The 22,762-nt window shown below is 39.3% G+C and overlaps 2 protein-coding genes across 2 annotated transcripts; one reads left to right on the top strand and one right to left on the bottom strand.

Annotated features, from left to right (window-relative positions):
• Nucleotides 1-7,279: 7,279 nt before the first annotated feature.
• On the bottom strand, nt 7,280-11,412 carry LOC124138774 (protein BUD31 homolog). The gene is made up of 4 exons (XM_046505636.2): nt 11,221-11,412; nt 10,203-10,325; nt 9,476-9,642; nt 7,280-7,983 (listed from the first exon to the last, which is right to left on the bottom strand). Exons 1-4 carry the CDS (start codon nt 11,312-11,314, stop codon nt 7,933-7,935), a joined length of 435 nt encoding a protein of 144 aa, XP_046361592.1. The 5' UTR covers nt 11,315-11,412; the 3' UTR covers nt 7,280-7,932.
• Nucleotides 11,413-11,577: 165 nt separating this feature from the next.
• On the top strand, nt 11,578-22,420 carry LOC124138767 (28 kDa heat- and acid-stable phosphoprotein-like). Its single transcript, XM_046505622.2, has 6 exons — nt 11,578-11,692; nt 15,607-15,737; nt 16,174-16,293; nt 17,578-17,705; nt 19,422-19,573; nt 20,133-22,420. Exons 1-6 carry the CDS (start codon nt 11,683-11,685, stop codon nt 20,165-20,167), a joined length of 576 nt encoding a protein of 191 aa, XP_046361578.1. The 5' UTR covers nt 11,578-11,682; the 3' UTR covers nt 20,168-22,420.
• The last annotated feature ends 342 nt before the right edge of the window (nt 22,421-22,762 follow it).

Here is a 22,762-nt window from a genome sequence, read left to right on the forward strand (position 1 = left end):
TTATTGTTGGGGATGTGTCTGAAGAGATAGATGATACACAGGCGGCCCAGGACTTGTTTACCCTGATGCTTGTGTTCCCATTCTCGGATTGATGCCTGTCTGTGTTGAACAGTGTTTGAAATAATTTTAAAACCCAACACGACAATCGGTCAGGTGACCAATAAATGTTGCCTGCCTGCATGCAGACATTATAAATATTGAAACATTGCGAAAAGTAAGAGACAAATCATGTGTTGATTCAGTTAAAATAATGCTAACAATTACTTGAGAATCTACGAGGAGTTATGATGAAACTGAATATGTAAGTTGGCTTAAAATTATCTGCCAGACAGTCGGGCAGGTAGAGGAAAATTTCACGCAGCCCAACAGAAAAGTTACCAGCTTACGGGCAGGCAGTTATTTCGGACACTGGTGTTGGATCATGGACAAGTCCAGAAGAGTTACTTCCCTTGCTTTGACATAAAAATGATGTTATTTTCAGGGACTTGTGCAGTTTATCTACAGATGCATGATTTTCACATTTGACAGAGATATGACAATGTATATATGATGTGGATTATAACTTATTTTTCCAAGTTTTCTTATTTTCATTATGAAAAGGTGTGCTTATTAGGTATCAGTAATAAAGGTCTGAGGTGTTTGCTGATTAGTGCAGAGTAACGTCCCTTTGTCATGTTAGGATCTGCTCATAATGGGCTCAGATCCCAAGTTATCATCCTTGGTTTTTCTGTACTATAATCCTACTCTTGGGTTTCACTTTCACCACAGTGGTAAATGTCTAGCACCTGCTCCACTTTGGGCTTTCCTCTCTCATGAAACAGAGATGTCATGATGTAGCTAACACACTGTTACATGGCATTTAAGCCCAGTTCACTCATTGATGTGACCGATTCTTTGGCGTAGTGGATAGAGCGTCTGCCTGGAGAGCAGATGGTTGATGGTTTGATCCCTGGGCATGTCAAACCAAATGACGTTAAAAGATGGTATTGGTTGTAACCCTGCTTGGCGCTTGGCATTAAGGGGATAAAGCAAGGACTGGTCGGCTCGGAGTCAGTATACTGTGTGGGGTATTCATGTTAAACTGCGGCATGGTATCTCAGTGGGCTAGTACTATAAACCGGCAGTAGTCCAGACTAGTACAAGCAGACACACAATATGAGTGCAATCTTGAACGTGATGTTAAACTCCATTTAAGCTCACATCAATGTGAGCAGTGCCTGAGAACTTTCACACAATTAAGGGTCGTAATGTTCACCTTTTGATTTGCGACCAGAGAGAGCTTTGAAAATGATTTAAAAAAATAATCAAAATCATACCTTTAAACATATGGTGCCTTCTGATGCAAATTGTTACATACTCTTTTAAATATTTCAGATTTGAATTGAGCCACAAATTTCCTATTCCCAGACATTTAGAAATGTATAGATTGTGTGTTATGGTGTAGTGATATCATATGAAACAATTGCTGTAAAGGCAATAATGTGTGCTTCCTATTTGTATAGATGAATAGAAATGCTGGTGTTGACCGCAGTGTCGGGGAATCTGTGTAGTGCCTGTTTTGCTGCCACTTGTAATGTGTATATTTTGTTTTATCTCTTCTCCACATCTTAACTTAAGCTTACTTATCTCCATGCAACTTATATATGCTGTGACTTCGGTTCCAAATTCTGTTTTGCACAGCTAAATCTACAGGTAACCAAGCACTGTATGTTTATTGTATGTTTATCTCCAAATTACCTGTACATGGATTTCATACTTACAAAATACCAGATAACCCAAGGTTAATTATTTGTATGAAGTTACCGCTATAATTCAAAATCAACTGATTCCATTAATTTCCTGCCTTGGAACAAATGGTTCTTCATCCTGTTATTTGTTCTTGACTTCTGTTGTTACGACATAAGTACTTACATTAGATTTGGATAACACAAACATCCCACTGGTGCAGTATTATCCTTACACCAATGATATGGCATTAGTTTCTTACTCTGTGTGTGCGTGCGTGCGTGCGTGCGTGCGTGCGTGCGTGCGTGTGTTCGTGTATGTGTGTGTGTGTTCGTGCATGTGTGTGTGTTCGTGCCTGTGTGCATTCGTGTGTGAGTGAGGGGGTGAGTGAGTGAGTGAGTGAAGGCCATCTGTTGGTTAAAATGTGACCCTGGGTGATGTGTGTGTTACGGTACCCTGACTACATTGATCATTGCTCATTCTGTCATCCACTGGTTACAGTTGGAACATTACCAACTGCAGCACTAAACAACATTCACTCATAAGAAATGAAATCAATTTCAATTACAAAATTTCCCTTTCAAAGCAACAAAAATCGGCGATGATGACATTCCACATGATGCCCGGCAGCATGTAGAAATGCATTTATATCTGAACAGCTGTGTGTACTGGTCAAGGGTTTTCACAGACATTGTCAATTTAGGTCATGCTTGAAATGTTTAGATGACCTTATTTGTGGTCATTCGTCATTCTCGTGTACCGTATAGAATATATTTGTGCAAACTGCTATCTTGCTACATTGATTACGTCATTGTGATTAGATCGATCAGGTTGTGCCATGCTTTTCTGTATAAATATTGTGCATATGTCTTGACTGTTATTGTGAAAACCTAGTCAATGCTATTCGTACAGAGCATTGCATCTCTTTGCTCGCCTGATTTAGGAGTGGCGGTATAGCCTAGTGGTTAATGTGTTCAGAAGGCCTAAGATTGTTTCCCAGTCCTGGAGTCCCCTCCATGATGTTACTGGAGTATTGAGAACATGGCTCTCACACTGTAAGTGAAAGAATTTGTTGAAATAATGAATGTTTGTCATGATTTTTCAGAACCAATGCTGAGAAGCATTTTGATGATTTCTGACTCTGGTGATTGTGACTGTCCACACCATATTAAAGTATATTAAATACTCTTACTCTTGTCTTCCTCCATTTTCTTGATTGTAGAAACTCCATTTCTACCTTCATGTAAATAAATCAAACAGGTTGGATGCACAGGTGACCCAGTGGTCAAGATAAGGCTGTGCAGAGTTGCATCCCTTACCCGTGCCAGGATGCCCGTACTAGTCCAAATATGATCCATACTAGTGGAGTTCGTGCTACCTCTTTCACGTTACTCTGATACTCACACTGACAGTAGTGGGCTGATAACACAACCTGCCTGTGTTTACTGTGCATGTGGCAGATATTGTATTTTGTGATTGTTTCTAGGTTTGTCAGCACCATAACCCGCTTGTTGGTTTTACCAAAGTGGTAAATGTCTAAGACTTGTAGTTCAGGCTTTCCTCCCACATCAAGCTAACACGCCGTGATATAACTGGAATACTGTTCAAAGGGGTGTTAAACCCAACTTGCTTACTCCCATGTAAAGCTGACATGCCGCGATATAACTGAAATACTACTGAATGTAGCATTACACCAAACTTAGAAATACTCTGATCAGAAAATAACATTTTTATTTGTTACCACCTTCTAACCATGTTTTATGCAACAGCCTACAGAAGGCAGTTTTACTTTTGAATCTAAAGTGCTGATAAGAGATTTGTGAGAAATGTACTTTTGATTTTATCAACTCTGTACAAGATGCTGAATATTTGAGTCAACAAAAGACATTTTCCTCAGAGTTATTGGAACTTACTATTTATGCACTGTTACCATGGTAATATTATTTATGTATCCATGAGGTGTGTCCTGGTATGTTTTTCACATGTGTTTTTATAGTACCTAGAATGTGTGAACCATGTTTGTGGTCAGATTTGCCAAACCTTGACATTTGATGATCTTTTGTTTTCCTCATTGGAAATGAAACCCGGTCCATAAAACAAACTGAACATTCTGACTCAACTATTCCAAGCTTTGTATGAATTCAAAATACACAATGATTCATTTGATATCAATTCTCTTTCACTTGAATGAAGGGTTTGGCATTTGTGAGACTATGGAATAACGTTGTAATGTTAAATGTGCTGCCCACAAGTATCTGATCTCATGCAATGTGTTGATGTTCCCGTGTCAGAATATGCAGTATTATAGACTACAGCCATTCATGAGGAATAAGTGTATATTGATCAGGGATGCTGGATTGTTATGCTCATTACTAAATTATGAAATAAATTATATATTATAATGAAAGAACATCTTCAAATTGTTTGTATTCAGTGAATTCAGGCTTTATGAGGGATCTTGCCACAGCATTGATCTGTGATGGCTACTAACCCACACCAATCCAGCATATCTCACTGCCATAAAACATCCAGCATATCACACGACCAGCATGTCTCACGGCCATAACACATCCAGCATATCACACAACCATCAGACATCCAGCATATCACACGGCTATGACACATCCAGCATATCACACAACCATGACACATCCAGCATATCTCACAACCATCAGACATCCAGCATATCACACGGCCATGACACATCCAGCATATCACACAACCATCAGACATCCAGCATATCACACAACCATGACACATCCAGCATATCTCACAACCATCAGACATCAAGCATATCACACGGCCATGACACATCCAGCATATCTCACAACCATCAGACATCCAGCATATCACACAACCATGACACATCCAGCATATCACACAACCATGACACATCCAGCATATCTCACAACCATCAGACATCCAGCATATCACACGGCCATCAGACATCCAGCATATCACACGGCCATGACACATCCAGCATATCACACAACCATGACACATCCAGCATATCTCACAACCATCAGACATCCAGCATATCACACGGCCATGACACATCCAGCATATCACACAACCATGACACATCCAGCATATCACACAACCATGACACATCCAGCATATCACACGGCCATGACACATCCAGCATATCACACAACCATGACACATCCAGCATATCTCACAACCATCAGACATCCAGCATATCACACGGCCATGACACATCCAGCATATCACACAACCATCAGACATCCAGCATATCACACGGCCATGACACATCCAGCATATCACACAACCATGACACATCCAGCATATCTCACAACCATCAGACATCCAGCATATCACATGGCCATTACACATCCAGCATATCACACAACCATGACACATCCAGCATATCTCACAACCATCAGACATCCAGCATATCACACGGCCATGACACATCCAGCATATCTCACAACCATCAGACATCCAGCATATCAGACAACCATGACACATCCAGCATATCACACGGCCATGACACATCCAGCATATCTCACAACCATCAGACATCCAGCATATCACACAACCATCAGACATCCAGCATATCACACGGCCATGACACATCCAGCATATCACACAACCATGACACATCCAGCATATCTCACAACCATCAGACATCCAGCATATCACACGGCCATCAGACATCCAGCATATCACCCGGCCATGACACATCCAGCATATCACACAACCATGACACATCCAGCATATCTCACAACCATCAGACATCCAGCATATCACCCGGCCATGACACATCCAGCATATCACACAACCATGACACATCCAGCATATCTCACAACCATCAGACATCCAGCATATCACACGGCCATGACACATCCAGCATATCACACAACCATCAGACATCCAGCATATCACACGGCCATGACACATCCAGCATATCACACAACCATGACACATCCAGCATATCTCACAACCATCAGACATCCAGCATATCACACGGCCATGACACATCCAGCATATCACACAACCATGACACATCCAGCATATCTCACAACCATCAGACATCCAGCATATCACACGGCCATGACACATCCAGCATATCTCACAACCATCAGACATCCAGCATATCACACAACCATGACACATCCAGCATATCACACGGTCATGACTCATCCAGCATATCACAACCATTACACATCCAGCATATCACACGGCCATGACACATCCAGCATATCTCACAACCATCAGACATCCAGCATATCACACGGCCATGACACATCCAGCATATCACATGGCCATGACACATCCAGCATATCACACAACCATTACACATCCAGCATATCTCACAACCATCAGACATCCAGCATATCACACGGTCATGACACATCCAGCATATCACACAACCATTACACATCCAGCATATCACACGGCCATGACACATCCAGCATATCTCACAACCATCAGACATCCAGCATATCACACGGCCATGACACATCCAGCATATCACATGGCCATGACACATCCAGCATATCACACGGCCATCAGACATCCAGCACATCACACGGCCATCAGATGGACAGTATCTCCAGACAATCTAACATACAGCATTATGCGGTCTGGTCTCAACATGCTCGGAGGCATAGGTGGCCCAGTCGTCCGAGGCACCACAACTCGCTGTTCAAAGGTGTGTCCCTTGAGCATGCCAGAACCATATGATTGTGGCTTGGTTCCCGGTTCATCCTGTTTCTAGGTTTGTCAGAAACACACCCTAGCACATGGGTTCCACCAAACTGGTAAACATCGGAGACCTGCTTCACTTAGGGATTTCCTCCCACATTAAGCTGACATGCCATGATATGAGTGGAATTTTGTTCAAAGCGGCACCAAACCCAACTCACTCAACATGCTCAATGCACCAATGATCATCTCACATGAATAGTCTGTCAATTAAATATTCAAAAATTCATTTCAAGTATCAGACAACGCACAGAAAATTTACAGACATGGGAATACATTTATTCACCTCCCCCCCAAAACTCATTCATCATTGAGTGAGTTGGGCTTAACGCCGCTTTTAACAATATTCCAGTAATATCGCGACGTGTCAGCTTAATGTGGGAGGAAATCCAAAAGTGGTGCAGGTCTCCGACATTTACCACTTTGGTGAAACCCACGAGCATGGGTTAGTGCTGACAAACCTAGAAACATAATCGGGGCCAACAGGGATTTGAACCCACAATCATAGGTTTCTGGCGTACCCAAGGGACGCAACTCTGCACAGCGAATCGTGGCGCCTTAGATGACTGGGCCACCAATCCCCCCATTCATCATTGACAAAAACTAGCAAGAAGTGATACAGTGATAACGTATAGTTACTACTATTCAAGCGAGTGAGGTTCTCTACTGCTTGTAGTGGTACTCAACAACATCCCATCACAAGACAATGAGTTTTACACATTGTGCCCATGTGGAGAATGAAACCCAGTTTCTTGGTGATGCCGACCCAGTTGTCCCTCTCCTTAGTTGGCCATTATGTGACAAAACAAGAAAGAAACACCAGACCTTTTTGTTGTTTTCTATTTATTCACACATACATCAGAACTGCTTTTAATGCTAAAAAGTGAAGATTACATACTCTCCAGTGAATCTTTCACCACCTAAAGTACTGATCAAAAGACAAAATCTTCTTTATCTGAAATGGTTCATATTACATTGATATTTACATATGTTGAGAGAGAGAAATATGAGTGAGTGAGTGAGTGAGTATGGTTTTGCGCCGCTTTTAGCAATATTCCAGCAATACCACGGCGGGGGACACCAGAAATGGGCTTCACACATTGTACCCAGAGAGAAATATGTACATGATGTAGCAGTGAAATGTCATGAAGAAATTATTGAAACTATGGTACATATAACTGATCACAAATTACATACATAAAAAGATTGAAAACCTTTCACAAAATCTACATACCAAATTACATCCTAATTATTCATGAGGCAAGGAACATTATTGTGACTGACATTTTCTTTTTTTATTACAATGAATACAAATATTAAAAATATGCAAACAAATGTTAAAAATAAGACACATTATTTTTTTTTGTATTCACACTACAAAGCCCCAAAGGGAGCATTGAAATAGTGTGAAATTTTCATGACTTGTAAAGGTCAGATGATCTCTGAGATAGTTACAACAAAATTCCACTTTTCTATATATCAGCCGGAACAGCCCCTGCAGCCACAGTGTATACACTCAACAATCTTGCCCTGAAAAATAAACAAGAAATTGATATCAGGCATCCTTCCAAGATATGGATGAATCAGGTATTAAGCTTTGAACAGTATTTCAGTTATATCACAGCATGTCAGCTTAATATGGGAGGAATGCCTAAAGCATTGTAAAGTGACACAGGTCAAAGGTGTTTGTTACTATGGTGAAGCCCATGAGCATAGAAATGGTACTGATAGCAGTCTGTGCCCAAACCTTTTGGGTCTACCAGCCTGAGCATGGCTCTTAACATCATTTTCAGAGGAGTTTTGTGTTATAAGGACTGTTATTAGCTGAGCTTACAAGACCAAACAGAATTTTTACTAGACTCATGCTTCGGACTAGTGGCTAAAATCACAGACTTCTGACAGACCAAGGATCAACATCAAGGTGAATTTATGCCTTGACCCCCATGACCAACAGATCCTGGCACAACTAAGGGACACAACTCTGCAGTGAAAGGTGTCTCCTTTTACCACTGGGCCATGCAAGAGTTAGGCCCTCTAAGTATTACAGACAGAGTGACAGTGCAATAACTGGATATTAAGGGAATGCTGTCAAGATCAAATACTTAATAGCAATCTCCCATTGGACAAGAGTTGTAAGCAGTGCTTTCATTAATAATAGACCACAAAACCTTTATTATTTGTTCCTGGATTATTTTAAAAATAATTAGAAATGATCTTGCATCACTGGCATATATCATAACGATGCAACATGATATTATTCCGGTGAAGGTCTTTTTGAAATAATGTACACACAATAGAAGTAGAAACAATAACCAATAGGGTTGGCTACAATTAGTTAGATTTATTTAAGCATCCGATCCATCCAGGATACCATGAATGGGCCTCACCGATACTTTCCATGTGTTAGTTTGTTGTTTAATGCTGTACTCAGCAATATTCCAGCTATATGACGGCAGTCTGTAAATAAGAGTCTGGACCAGACAATTCAGTGATTGACATCATGAGCATCAAACCACACAGTTGGGATATGATGACATGCATCAACCAAGTCAGCAAGCCTGACCAGCCGATCCTGTCAGTCGCCTCTTACGACAAGCATGGGTTGCTGAAGACCTACTCCATGTGTGTCAGACAAACCATACAAAATAAATCAATGTACAATGTAAAACATCCAAATCAGTAGCCACTACATTTATTCATCTCAGTCCTTTGGATTTTGAAAAATATTGACAATAAGTAACATTATTTTTTCCGTATGATTTATTCTCCACAACAGCCAAACTGTCAGCAAGAAATAAAATATGAATGTCACTCCTACTGAACTTTATAGTCATGGTTTTAACGATGGACACAGAAAGATCAATCAGTTTGTTTTGTAAATATGCATACAATAGTGTTTCATAATCATGATAATGGTCACACTGGTTTTGAGATGGATTGTTTCAAGTTTAAGTGATCAGAAATGGGATTACTCAATTTTATCAAGTGAACTTGTTTACAAAAATGAATGAAGAACACTTACAGTTTCCAGTTTGCCTTTAGGTACTCTGCAGATACAGTTGGTAGCGAAGTTGGTGTCGCGTACCTGGATACAGCGGAGGCAGCATAAGTTCTCATAGCCTTGTTTCTTCCACTTGGCTATCAGGTTCTTGTCTGCTATTCCCTCCTTCAGGCAGTACTCGTACAACTCTGGAATCATACCAAAGTATTTGCTTAGTTGTCAAAACATTCAAAAAATTCTGTTACCATAGTAACCAGTCTCAGGTTGAAATTATGTAAGTTGAATATTCATTTAATAAGGGGGTACCTACAATGGAAAATTTTAAAATGAAATTTCTTGAAGTGAGTGAGTTTGGTTTTATGACGCTTTAGCAATATTGCAGCAATATCATGGCAAGGGACTCCAGAAATAGGTTTCACACATTCTACCCATGTAGAACCACTAGGTTACCCCACCACCCCCAGATTTCCCTGAAATAAATGCTGCCAAGAAAGCATGGCCAGTGAATCATTATTCAGCTTCAATAATAAAGTCAGCAATGTTACAGTTGCATCACCAAGGCGTAGTCTGGGTCTGAGTAAGATGTGATGATTAAAAGTGTTTTTATTCCATAAATCAGCAAATAGTAAAGTTACAGCAATACGGTTTAGTAAATCTTTGTTGTTGTTGTTTCTGCCATCAACAGTTGCACCATCATCATGTGTTGCATCATCTATTGGTGAATGTAATCCCTACTAATAAGTCTCACCTCTACTGATAGCTTTTCTCCTGTAGAACAGATCATACAGATATCGAGACTTCTGATGGTGAATGCGAAATATTGGCCACAGTGCCTCCACCTTCCTCTTTCCCTCATGTGGCTCTGTTTCAGCTAAAAAGAAACAAATTGATTACAGCACATAAGTAGAATTTAAAAATCGACTCATTTAAGATGGGCATACTTTTTTGGATTCCAATTAGTGGCAAGAGCGTAGATGTCCCAGACTTCAAGCACTGTGAGCTACAGAGCCAGCTGTCATACTGCTTCCTTGCAAGCAAAGGCCCCACATGTTACAGACTAATGACTTGTAACCTCCCCAATAAGGAACCTCACTACTGTCAGTGTTAAAGATTTGTCAATTATCAAGGGTTTTGCTAGATGTTATCATTATAAGGACTAGTGGACAACAATGTTAGTTTCTACTGCAGCCTGTGCAAGCAGATTACAGTCATTGGTTCATGATGTTTCTTCTAAAATATGAGTCGATTGAAAAGTTCAAATAAACAGATTTTCCAATCACCATCGTGTTCACTTCCTTTCACTTTACAAGTTTTAGAAGAAACTGCAATAAATAGTTTTCCACCAGAAACAATGACAGCATTTCAATTTATAACTCCTTCTATGGGTCTGTCAATACAGACGGAGATATTTTAATGTTTGTGATTCTTAAATCAGGTTTAAACTCAAATTTGAAAATGTGTAGATTTTAGGGTTAGGAATATGTCTTCCATGTGAAATCTAGTTTGACCAGAAATGACCAGTTTACACTAAGCCACAAAAGGTGACAGCTTGACTGGTATTGCTGTTGATGGTAGATTTTAAAGTAGCAATATACCATATTAACCAATCAGTCTTACGTTAATTTCGGAACCTGTTGGCATCTTTCTATTAATCAGATGTAAGCCTGGTGATATGGAAATAGCAGCTATTGAGTCGATCGAAAACAGAACAGTCCCTAAATCAAATATTAAAACTGTATATAATCATGGCCACTAGTGATATTTACCCTCGCGCATTTTCTGATCGAGTTCATCCAAAGTAGGTTCGATGAGTTCCCATCCATCTGGGGGAGGTTTCCTGCTTCTCTTTACCTTTGGCATGTTGATCTAAATGTGTTTTCAGAACGTAAAACGACTGCCAATATAATCTCGTGGAATAACGTGTGAAACCGCAATCGTCCAACTTCGCATTTCTCCGTGAGAAGGGAGAAATTGATTTTTTTAAAATAGCGTATTTTAGAAGTTTGCTTTCCAGAATCAAATATAAGAGAAATTTAGTATTGTTCGACAATATGATATATTTATTTGTTTCTTTCTTCTTCTTACAAGAAATGTTACAAAGAAACGTCACGCTACGAAAATAATTTTCCAAAATAACTTATGATCCCTGTAGATGGCGCAGTAGTTCTTCCGCCAGTAAGGGTGCTTGTTGACTCAGAAGTCCTGCAATATTTTCAGAAATAAGAACAATGCCAAGAGGTATACGTTACGCCATGATAGGCATTCCTATTCTTTACATATTTCTCTTTGTAAAGTTTTAGATACGGAATCGTTATTGCTGACGTTTTCACTCATATGAGTTACCAAATGGTGACTGTAAAATCGTGCAGTTGTGGCTCATGAACACATGGCTTATTGAGAAATCAAACCTAGAGCTTTTTATTTAAAAAAATATATTTAAGATTCATACAATTATGGCTGTTATCTTTTGGTTAATGGAGACTAATTTCACGTAACTCTATGTGTCCAAATAATGCAAATGTCATCTGAAAAAAATGTCCGTTTTTCTTCTTTTCTTTTCTTTTTCAAAGTAAAGGAAAAGTTCCTGAATAACAACTACTTATTATACTGTAATAGCAACGTTTAGGTATTGATCCTTAAGGATAATGATTAAAGTATATATATACCTGGATGTCGGTATTACAGTATTATATTATAAAGAAGTTGTTATGCATAGTCTTTGTCTACTTTGTCATCCATTCAAAGTCTGTGGGCCTACCTTTAGAAAACGGTGCCACAAACTTTTCAAACATGCCACAATACCTAATTTTGTACTGATCTGGGTTGTAAGATCTGGGTTAGAATCGGTCTTCAGCAACCCACACTTGCTGTAAAAGACGACCATGCTTGTTGTAAAAGGATCGATCGGGTGGTCAGGCTCGCTGACTTGGTTGATGCATTACATCGTATCCCAATTGCGTGGATCGATGCTCATGATATCAATCACTGGATTGTCTGGTCCAGACTCAATTATTTACAGACTGGCGTCATATAGCTGAAATATTGCTGAGTCCTGCGTTTAACAACAAACCAACCAACCTAGTATTTTGTTGCCAGTCACTATCGTAACGATGGCCTGTGACGTCAGGGGTCATTGAGTGTGCATAGGCTCCTTTCAGTGATCTATCATCTCTATTCTCTATATGCAATGTCACCGAATAAGCCCAGTGATGTTGAGAGTTTTGAGTATTTGTTCAAATACTAAATACAGCCTGCAACAGCGCATTTTATAGCAAGCCCTAGTGTATGAAAGCACTTTTATTTTCAATATGTTTTTAATTTCTTTCTTTTTCTTATTTCAAGTGGCTGAAATGATTAAAAGTGGGAACTATATTACATATATTATTTTTGTCAATTCATTAATTTTCATTATAATGCACAGGAATGCAGTTTATTAGGTATATTATGTTAGTGCTGAACACATCTTAATGTTGCTGGTGTTAGGGTAGGTTACCACAAACTCTATCCTTAGACCTGGGGTCCCCTTTATGATCAATCACACCTTATGATCATTAGGGTTAGGTAACTATTGTGTGGGGATTAGGTTATCCAAACTCAATCCTTAGCCCTTCATCGTGCTTTTTCATTGCAACTGTCGTAGCAATTTTGTCATTATTTCTACATATCTCTGTTAAGACAATTTATAAAGAAACCTTTCAACCACATGTCTCCAAACTGGTTAAATGGTTTAAATCATTTTTGAATTGGGGGGGGGGAGTAGGTTTAACCTTTCACCCACAGACCCCCAAAAGTGCTTTGCCCAGGATCTGACCGAGGCCTGTGGCCCCTAGACCCTGGCTAATATACATTGCACTCATTGAATACATTTGGGGTTTGACAACTATGTTTTCGTTTTGCTTTGCCAAGTTGTTAATTTTCGGATAATTGCAATTTTGGGTTATATTATGCCTGTCAAATTTTCATACATCAATAATTCTATGTCTCATACCTTGGCCACAGAGTAACAATGAATATCAACTTGACATGTTTTTAAGTAAGAAACAATTCCCCAATTTGCTGGCCTGGACAGAAATACAAGGTTTTAAAACAGCACTCACCCTGACTAGCTTTCATGGGTGAAGTTACAACTTTGAGCCAACCATTATTCTTCAGATTGATATTGAAAAAATGTCTGTTTTCATGGTGCTATTTCTAACCAGTACAATTTGATTGACAGTTTATGAAGCATGCACATTTACTTTTGTAAAAAAGGAACTGTCTGTAAACAATTTCCAGTCTAGGGTTACCTGATGCAAGTAATGGTATGTGTGGAACTTAAAAATGGTCTTTTTATAATAAGCATGATAAGAGCAGTTAGTAAATGCCACATCAATCTGTGCCAAAACCTTCAGATGCTACTCTTCCCAACTTAGCTCTTACTGGTCTTAGCATAAGTTTGAGTTGATTTTAGTGTTATTATTTGGATTATTTCTGAGCTTACTCATCTTCCTGAGGCAAGGCTGTTAACGGTAATTGACTACAAAAGTCCAGTTTTTCCCCTTGTCGAACTGCACTGGAATTTCATGGCTCGATCGTAGCTCCACCAGTGCCTGTTACGAATTATATACGTTAAGTATGTAAACACAAGGCTTTAGAAAAAAACCAGGTGTGCCCAAGGGCACTGGACCTGTTTTTGACATGTGCCATTATCAATTTAGGTGTGCTTTGTTCATATTACCCATATAAGTATGACAAAAGGCAGCTTATCCATTAGATCATTTCTTTCATGACATACTATAAGTTGTATCGGGATCACGAGGGGTACATGGAGTTTTATGCATCCCACGTTAGGTTCTATGCCACACAAGCTATGTCACTTGACTTCCTCTGATTCAGAAAAAGCATGCAGCTTTTCCTTTGAAGCAGGGTTTGATAAGAGATTTATTTTGCCTCTTACAAAACCACATGCAGCCTGACTTGCTCGTGGCGGGGTATAAGGGATTTATTCGCCCGCTGAGAAATATATTCCCCTCCTAGGCGGGATACATCATATTTTATCAAGATCACGTGGACCAATCAGATCTCATCAATGTGGTTATGTCGTATGGTACAGAGAGTTACTGGTTGACCATACTCTTTGCAAATTCTGATCCCTTTCACATATTAACCACAGTTTGTAATTTGGGAATAACTGGGAATAACTTGTTGATTTCTGTTTAGATAATTTTAGCTTTGGTTCATCTGTACTATCACACGTGTCAGTCGGCATTAAATATTTGCTTCTCAGGGATGTTTTTCAATTCTAATATTAGCACTAGCACTCGGCTGTATTAGAAGTAACAGCAGTAGGCTTGAAGAAATAAATAAATTGGGATTTGTTTTGTCTTTTTTTACTCTTCCAATTTGACGAACAGCGATCGTTTGCTAGGTGTTCTTCCATTTGAAACACTAAACCTACGTAATATTTGTGATATTCCATTAAAATATGGAAAAAAGCGAGTACATTCAAATGTATTTTGTGCAATCTTGAACATCTCGTCAAACGTCTGTAAGATAGTCAACAGTAACCACCAAATAATGCCATTTGATTTTACAAGAGGCAGTCGTCTATAGAGAGTGGAACATGCAACTAATGGGGGAAACTCTTTTCACTCTACTGTTTAAGCTTGTCAAGACAGGCTGTAAAAATCAACTTAAGTCCTTTTAATAAAAATGATAAAATTTAAGTGTGCCATTTCCTATTTTATGTGTGCTGCAGCCACGGCGTCCCTTGTAATTTTGAGCCCTTAAACATTATGGTGGCATATCTACATGTTCCTGTTCAGTAGGAATAGATCAGATGTTATTTTTCATTTTTGTAGCAATATCACTCGGGGTGTTATTTATGCAGTTTTATATGTCCCTTATTAGGTTTAATACCATGAGCTAGAGGCTCCTGTCCTACTCCGACGACATGGATCATTGCTCACAATATGGCTCACTGGATTGTCTGGTCCATTGTTTTGAGGTTGCTGTCACATATCTGGACTAAACTGAGAGCCAAATACCAGAGTTGTAAACGTTTGAGACCTGTATCACTTCAGGCCTTCCTCCCAAATTAAACTGCCATGCCAAGATATGACTGAAGTACTTTTCAAAGTGGTGTTAAACCCAACTAACTCAATATTTTTCAGGTAAAGGCGGCGGCGGGGGCGGGGGCGGCCGTGGTGGCAAAAAGAACCACAAAGGCAAGAGTCGCCACTTCACAGATCCTCGTGAGATGGAGCAACAGGATGAGAAAGATGCCAAAGCCAGAGAGTGGAGGGTGGGGGAAACATTTACTTCACACCTGTTTAGGAGGGCATGCAATCTCATTAAATTCAGATGTTTTACTACGATTCAGTAACTTAGCATTAAACATGTTAACATCTGACAAACCCTCCTCTGATCAGCCAAGCAGAGTGGAGACTTCAGAATGTTTGGTAAGAGTGAGCAAAGAATTTATAGCAGCATTCTGTATTTGGAATGGGCACTTCCATACGGACACATCTACACAAATTTCAGGGGAGTAAAGAAGGTAGCCATGCAAAAACTGAACTACGGTTTATGTTGAAAACATTATGACTGTAGTGGAGTGAGTCCATTTAGAAAGCTTACATTAACTCCGTATCCAACACATTCTTCCTTTGGATTAGATGGTGAAAGTTCCGGGGTAGCTTTAATTGTTCATTTATGTTTCACAACATACTTTGATTTTCCAGAAAAAGAAGGGCATAGAAGACAGTGATGATGAAGAGACGGAAGAAATAAACAAGCAGGGTGCTGTTGGGGAACTGCCACCCGCAGGGTCAGAGAGTGAAGAAGGATCATCAGAGGAAGAGGTGTGTATGAAAACTGATGCCAATTGCATCAGGTTTCAAGCCCATGTGTCAATCCACATGACTGGCCCATTGTCATTTCCTGTTTCTAGCCAGTTGTTAATTCACATTTCTTAGCTGTCATTATTTTCCATTCCTAGCCTTTTATGTGTTCTTGTTATCCCCCACCCCAACGAAGTTGGCAGGGGATATTGAAATGGGTTCTGTCCGTGCGTCCGTGCGTTCGTTCGTGTGTCCGTGCATCCCGAAATTGTTTCTGCTGTATAACTCGGAAACCGTTCAATATTTCTCTACGAAAATTTTCATGTGTATCAGACTCATGCAGACTTTTGCTGTTTAGGAATTTTAGAAATTTATATTTTTTACATTTCCATGACAACAAGTTGGACTTAAGTTCTATAAGGGTGGTGTTCATTTCCTGAACTTAACTCAAAAACTGTTATATACTTTCTTACAAAAATTTGCATGTTTACCAGGCACATACTGAACTGGTGCCTTTTGCTTTTTAGGAATTTTATCAATTTTATTTTTTATGTTTCCATGGCAACAAGTTGGACTTTGGTTCTATAGGGTAGAGTTCGTTTCCAGAGGATAACTCAAAACCCATTCAATACTTTCTAACAAAACTTTGCATGTTTACCAGGCACATACTGAACTGGTGCCTTTTGATATATATAGGAATTTTAGAAATTTTAATTTTTTACGTTTCCATGGCAACAAGTTGGACTTGGACTTTGGTTCTATAGGGTAGAGTTCGTTTCCAGAGGATAACTCAAAAAACATTAAATACTTCCTTACAAAACTTTGCATGTCTACCAGGCAAATACTGAACTGGTGCCTTTGGATATTTAGCACTTTTAGAATTTTGTATTGTTTATGTTTCCATGACAAGAAGTTGGAATTAAGTTTAAATATAGGGTGGGTTCACTTATGGAGTATAACAAATAGACTGTTAAATATTTCCTTGCCAAACATTGCATGTCTATATATAAAGCACATACTGAACTGGTGCCATTTGATATTAAGGAGTTTTAGAAATGTTTATTTTAGAATTTCCATTGCAGCTTTTTTTACATGGTCAAGGAGAAGTGTTGGGTCAGTTTCCTGGTTTGGGACCATAACGTGTTAAAATGGGCGGGGGATATAGATGACTTCGTCGACTATACGCTTGTTTAAGCTTGTTTTACTTACCATTTTAGCTTACTGTGCTATGTTACTGTAACTTTTAAGTGACATTCAAACAATATGATGTCCATTTCATCCTCACAATTTATTTCCTTTTTGCAGGAGGCTCGTCCTAAGGGTGTAGAACATTTGATAGAGATTCACAATCCAAACCGAACAGGAAACAAGACATCACGAAAAGTTACAGAATTAGATTCAAAAGCTTCAACCCAGCTGTCAAGGAGAGAAAGGTAGGGAATTCATTGTATTCATCCACCCATGACGATCTGGGGTAGAATAGGTCTTCAGCAACCCATACTTGTAGTAAGAGGCAACAAACGGGATTGGGTGGTCAGGCTCGCTGACTTGGTTGATGCATGTCGTTGTATCCCCATTGCATGGATCAATGCTCATAACAATCACTGGTTGGTCCAGACTCGATTCTTTTTATTTTATTTTTTTACCGTCCCATAGCTGAAATATTGCTGAGTGCAGGGTTTAACAAACAAACTTTATATTCATTATGTATAAGATGTTGTTTTTGTCAGAAGTAAATGGTGTTATTGGGGACAACCGTTCGAAGTGAATCATCCTTTAGTCTCACATCTGCTTGACCCTATGTTTAAAGTAAATGCATAATTTAAACATGCCTAAATACTACCACCATGGGCAGTCAGTGTGCCTTAAGATCATGTTTCATATTTTATGTTTAACACCTCACTCAGTAATATGGTCCAGATATTTTAATTTAATCACGTCTGGACCTCTCAATCCAGTGATTGATAGTTTCAACGATCAGTAAGTGAGTGAGTATGGTTTTACGCCCCTTTTAGCAATATTCCAGCAATATCATGGCGGGGGACACCAGAAATGGGCTTCACATATTGTACCTATGTCGGGAATCGAACCCGGGTCTTCGGCATGACAGGCGAACGCTTTAACCACTAGGTCGGGGTACGATACTCACCAAGCCTGACCACCTGATTCATTAAGTTGCCTCTTATGACCATCATAGATGGCTGGGAACAATTCTAACACTGAATCCCCATGATACACTTTCAGTAGTAAAACAACAGCACTAGTCTTTGAAACAATCATTGTTCTATCACACAAACTCTTTTCATGTTCCAGTTTATGACCCTTTTAGGGATTCGGGGCAGAATAGGTCTATGCCTTATGCAGTGTTGAAAAAAATGAAGTGCCCTTTGGGGCCCACTAGTGACTTTAAGGGGTCATTTTCTGAAATTGGGAGTCATTTTCAAAAATGTAGCTGCCGTCCTCGATAAAATAGCTACTCACAAATAGCTGAAACTGAGGACAAATGTTTTGTGAACTACTGGAATGTCAATTTGGGGTAAACAGGTCGGAACTAGGCTGTTATTGGCTGAGCACCAAATTCATGAATGGGAGCGTCTGCCTTCGAATTCCCAATGCAAGATTCGCTAAGTGACTTTGGTGGGAATTTGGTGGTCAGGCTATGTAACTGGTGGGAATTTGGTGGTAAGGCTATGTGACTTTGCTGACTTTGGTGGGAATTTGGTGGTAAGGCTTTGTGACGTTGATGGGAATTTGGTGGTAAGGCTTTGTGACTTTGCTGATTTTGGTGGGAATTTGGTGGTAAGGCTATGTGACTTTGCTGACTTTGGTGGGAATTTGGTGGTAAGGCTATGTGACTTTGATGGGAATTTGGTGGTAAGGCTATGTGACTTTGCTGACTTTGGTGGGAATAGCTGGATTATTGTTGACTGTGGTTCACAAAATTCATTCAATTACTGTAACGACGACCAATGTGGGATCATAATGCATGACCTTATCATTGGCAAGGCAAAGAACTGATAATTGGGCATATCAACCACTTGGTTGTCCGGTACAGACTCTTTCCCAGCCACTGTTGTGTAGCTGTTACATGCTGACTGTTTGTTCACTGTTTGTTCACTGTTTGTTCACTGTTCACTGTGTGCTGGCAGGGAGGAACTGGAGAAGCAGGAAGCTGCCCGGCGGTATCAGCAGCTGCATGAAGAAGGCAAGACTGAGGAGGCGCGTGCAGATCTTGCTCGACTCGCCCTCATTAGAAAACAGAGGGAAGAAGCAGCAAAGAAGAAAGAGGATGAAAGATTAGGTTGGTACAGTTTGTTCGGTTTCCATAAACTAAATTTTGGCTGTAGGATTGGGAAGTACTATTAACAACAAGACGTGGACATATTTTTGCCCAAATAAGCACCCACCCTATTAACAACAACACTTGGCCATATTTTTGCCCAAATAAGCACCCACCCTATTAACAAGAAGACTTGGCCATACTTTTGCCCAAATAAGCCCACACCCTATTAACAAGACTTGGCCATATGTTTGCCCAAATAAGCCCCACTCTATTAACAACAAGACTTGGCCATATTTTTGCCCAAATAAGCACCCACCCTATTAACAACAAGACTTGGCCATATATTTGGCCAAATAAGCCCCCACCCTTAAAATGGCTTCTTTGTTTATGTGTGAAATTTGACTTCTTTTCAAAACTCAAAATTCAAAACTCAAAAACAGCCATGTTGACTTTCCTTTTTAAAACACTGAATCTTAAAAATATGTAAAATAAGTCTTCCCAATTACTGGTACATGTTTTGTATGCATGTTAATATTATGAGCCAAATAATATTTTCACATTTCATTTCCTTTTTCAGCTAGAGAAGCAGCGAAGAAACCAGCCAAGTCTTGACGACCTGCTGTATAACAACTCATGAATTGTTCTTTATGATTCAGTTAATGTTATGAAGTATACCCAAGTACTCAATCCAGTCTGTAGATGCATGATCATACCCATAAGTTGCTTCATTGCATCTCATCTCACAATACGTTGTTGCCACTATCAGTTGCAGCTTGGCACTGAGACTGTTGTGGTTCTGATTACCCAGCCCCGAGGACCCAAATGATTCCTTCTTCCTTCAGTATTGTAAAGACTCTGATCTCCTACATTGCCCATTTCTGTTTTTCAGCACCATATTAGTGGTGCTTGCTTTCACTAAAACAATAATGTCTATGACCTGCATCACTTTCGGTTTTACTCCCCCATTAAACAGCCTGCAGCGATGACCACCCCCATGCCTAATGGTTCTCTACCGACAAGGAAGTACTATGAAATATACACCTAGGAAGCAGTTAAGTACCACTTAATATGGAAATATATATAATCATATCTTGTGTTAACTTTCTGATGAAACATTTGTTTTTGTGTACAAAGTCACATATAGATAAACAGAAAGCCAAATTGACTCTACAATGACATGTTTTTGAGTGTTCCATGACAAAAGTTATTTGACTACCTTTCCAATTGCAACCTCTGCTTTTTAACATCGTGTGGTGGGATCCAGTCCTTGTGTACATACAAGGAATATTGTGTTCTTTTACCAACTTTACATCATGTAGCAGTTGTGTCTTAGACGTTTATCAAAACAAGGTCAATGTCATACCAGTATGTACATACTTCCAAAAGTACATGCAAGTTTGGAATACCGGTATAGGAAAATAAAGCTATATGTATCATGATGGAAATAGAAAAAAGTACATCGCAGAAGCAAGTTTTCTGTTGCAGTCGATTTAATTTTTCATGTGAAACAAAATAAAAGGAAACTGTTAGTATTTGTCAAAACATTGTCAGCAAATTCGTGCTCCAACAAACAAATAAGAGACCCATGTAGACCTAATGCCTTCCTTTGTATGTGTGCCCATGTTTCCATGTGTGTATGAAAGACAGGATATGAAACCCACATCTCTACCATTGTGAGGAGAAAGTTGTGGACACCCTTATCTTGGCTTTCATTTGATCAGAACCACAACATTGTATTATGCCAGGCATCAATTCTGATGCATTGTATTTATGAAAGGTCCAAATTCAAAGGTAACTTTAACGACTTGAAGACGTCATATAAACTCTGTATGATCTAAACATACGATACCTTCTAAATAATATCTACCGGTATATAAATACTGTATTACTACATTACTAAAACTATATTGTTGTTTTTTTGACGACTGTACTTGTAATTTTGAGACATGTATATATACAAATTCACATACATACCTGTTTGATAATCCTCCGATCTGTGTGGAACGCAAACTGTGCCTGTTTTTGGCCCCGAGTTGGTCTTGTGATCACAGGGGCCTAGTGGATGGTGACACTGGTATTGAATTAAATTGAGGCTTGAATTTGCATTTTCTTACTAGAAAAACATGTGCCAGAATTTCTTTTTATTTATTCTTTCTTATCTGCACTTATAAAATGAGAGGCAAAAGTAGGTTCTAATCCTTGTTATTCTTATTGTTAATCGACTACTGGATATATTTTCAGGGGATTCTGTAGCAATCCATTGTTAGTTCACAGGTTTATATAACATATGTTTCTCCATCACCTGTGAATACATACAGCTGCTATGCAGTGTAGTCAGTTTTTGAACCAGGAAATAAAGTAGAGAGATGGGAGGACAGCGATGACCTTTGCTTACATCACATCTACTGCATTGTTTCTTGCTTGACATGTGCCAATACCTTGTGGCTGCCTGCCTTACACACTGAAGCAAGGTCGGGTTTGCACAGCATGAGGCTCATTTCAACCTGAGTTATGCACAGCGTCGTTTCATCAGCTTATAAAATAAGGTGTGTCATCACAACACTGCAGTGGTCATGTGTATTCATGGGTGATGGAGGCACAAAGTGTATACAAACATGGGAAGTATCGACGATGGTAGCAATCTAATAGATGCTTTCTCAGGTCTTGGAGAAATAGGATAGCAACCGTCACAGAAGTGAAGGAATTTCGTAGATTTAACCTTAAAGTACCCTTGAAGGTGGGTCTGCACCAGTCTGTAATTATTACATTGTTTAATATGAGGAATAATGTGCTATGATATACCACTTTTATTTGATATATGTATTGTGAAATATGCAATGTCTTCAATGAAATTACAACTTAAAACATTGTGTTTTGTCTTAATTCACTTCAGTGTGGTACAATAGTAGGGCTGGGACGGGTAACTCGGGTACTCAGGTTGGGTGGGTACTGAGGAGGACCCAGGTACCCACAGGACTACCCAGACCCTTGGTTAGTCACGTGATATATTGTTTAATGACAAAAAGTATCTAAAACTGTTTAAACTACAAGTCACTAATGTTCGCAGTTCTTCCTGACTACTACGCCCATTCCTTCTGACTTTTTTGTTTGAATAAAAATAAAACTTCAGTGTGTACACCAGATCGTTTCATACATATACTTAAACACATTTTACCAGAGCTACGGTCAAACTTTTCCCAATCAAAC

Source organism: Haliotis rufescens, unplaced genomic scaffold (assembly GCF_023055435.1).
Source record: "Haliotis rufescens isolate VD_foot unplaced genomic scaffold, xgHalRufe1.0.p SCAF_40, whole genome shotgun sequence".
Classification (NCBI taxonomy): Eukaryota; Metazoa; Mollusca; class Gastropoda; order Lepetellida; family Haliotidae; genus Haliotis; species Haliotis rufescens.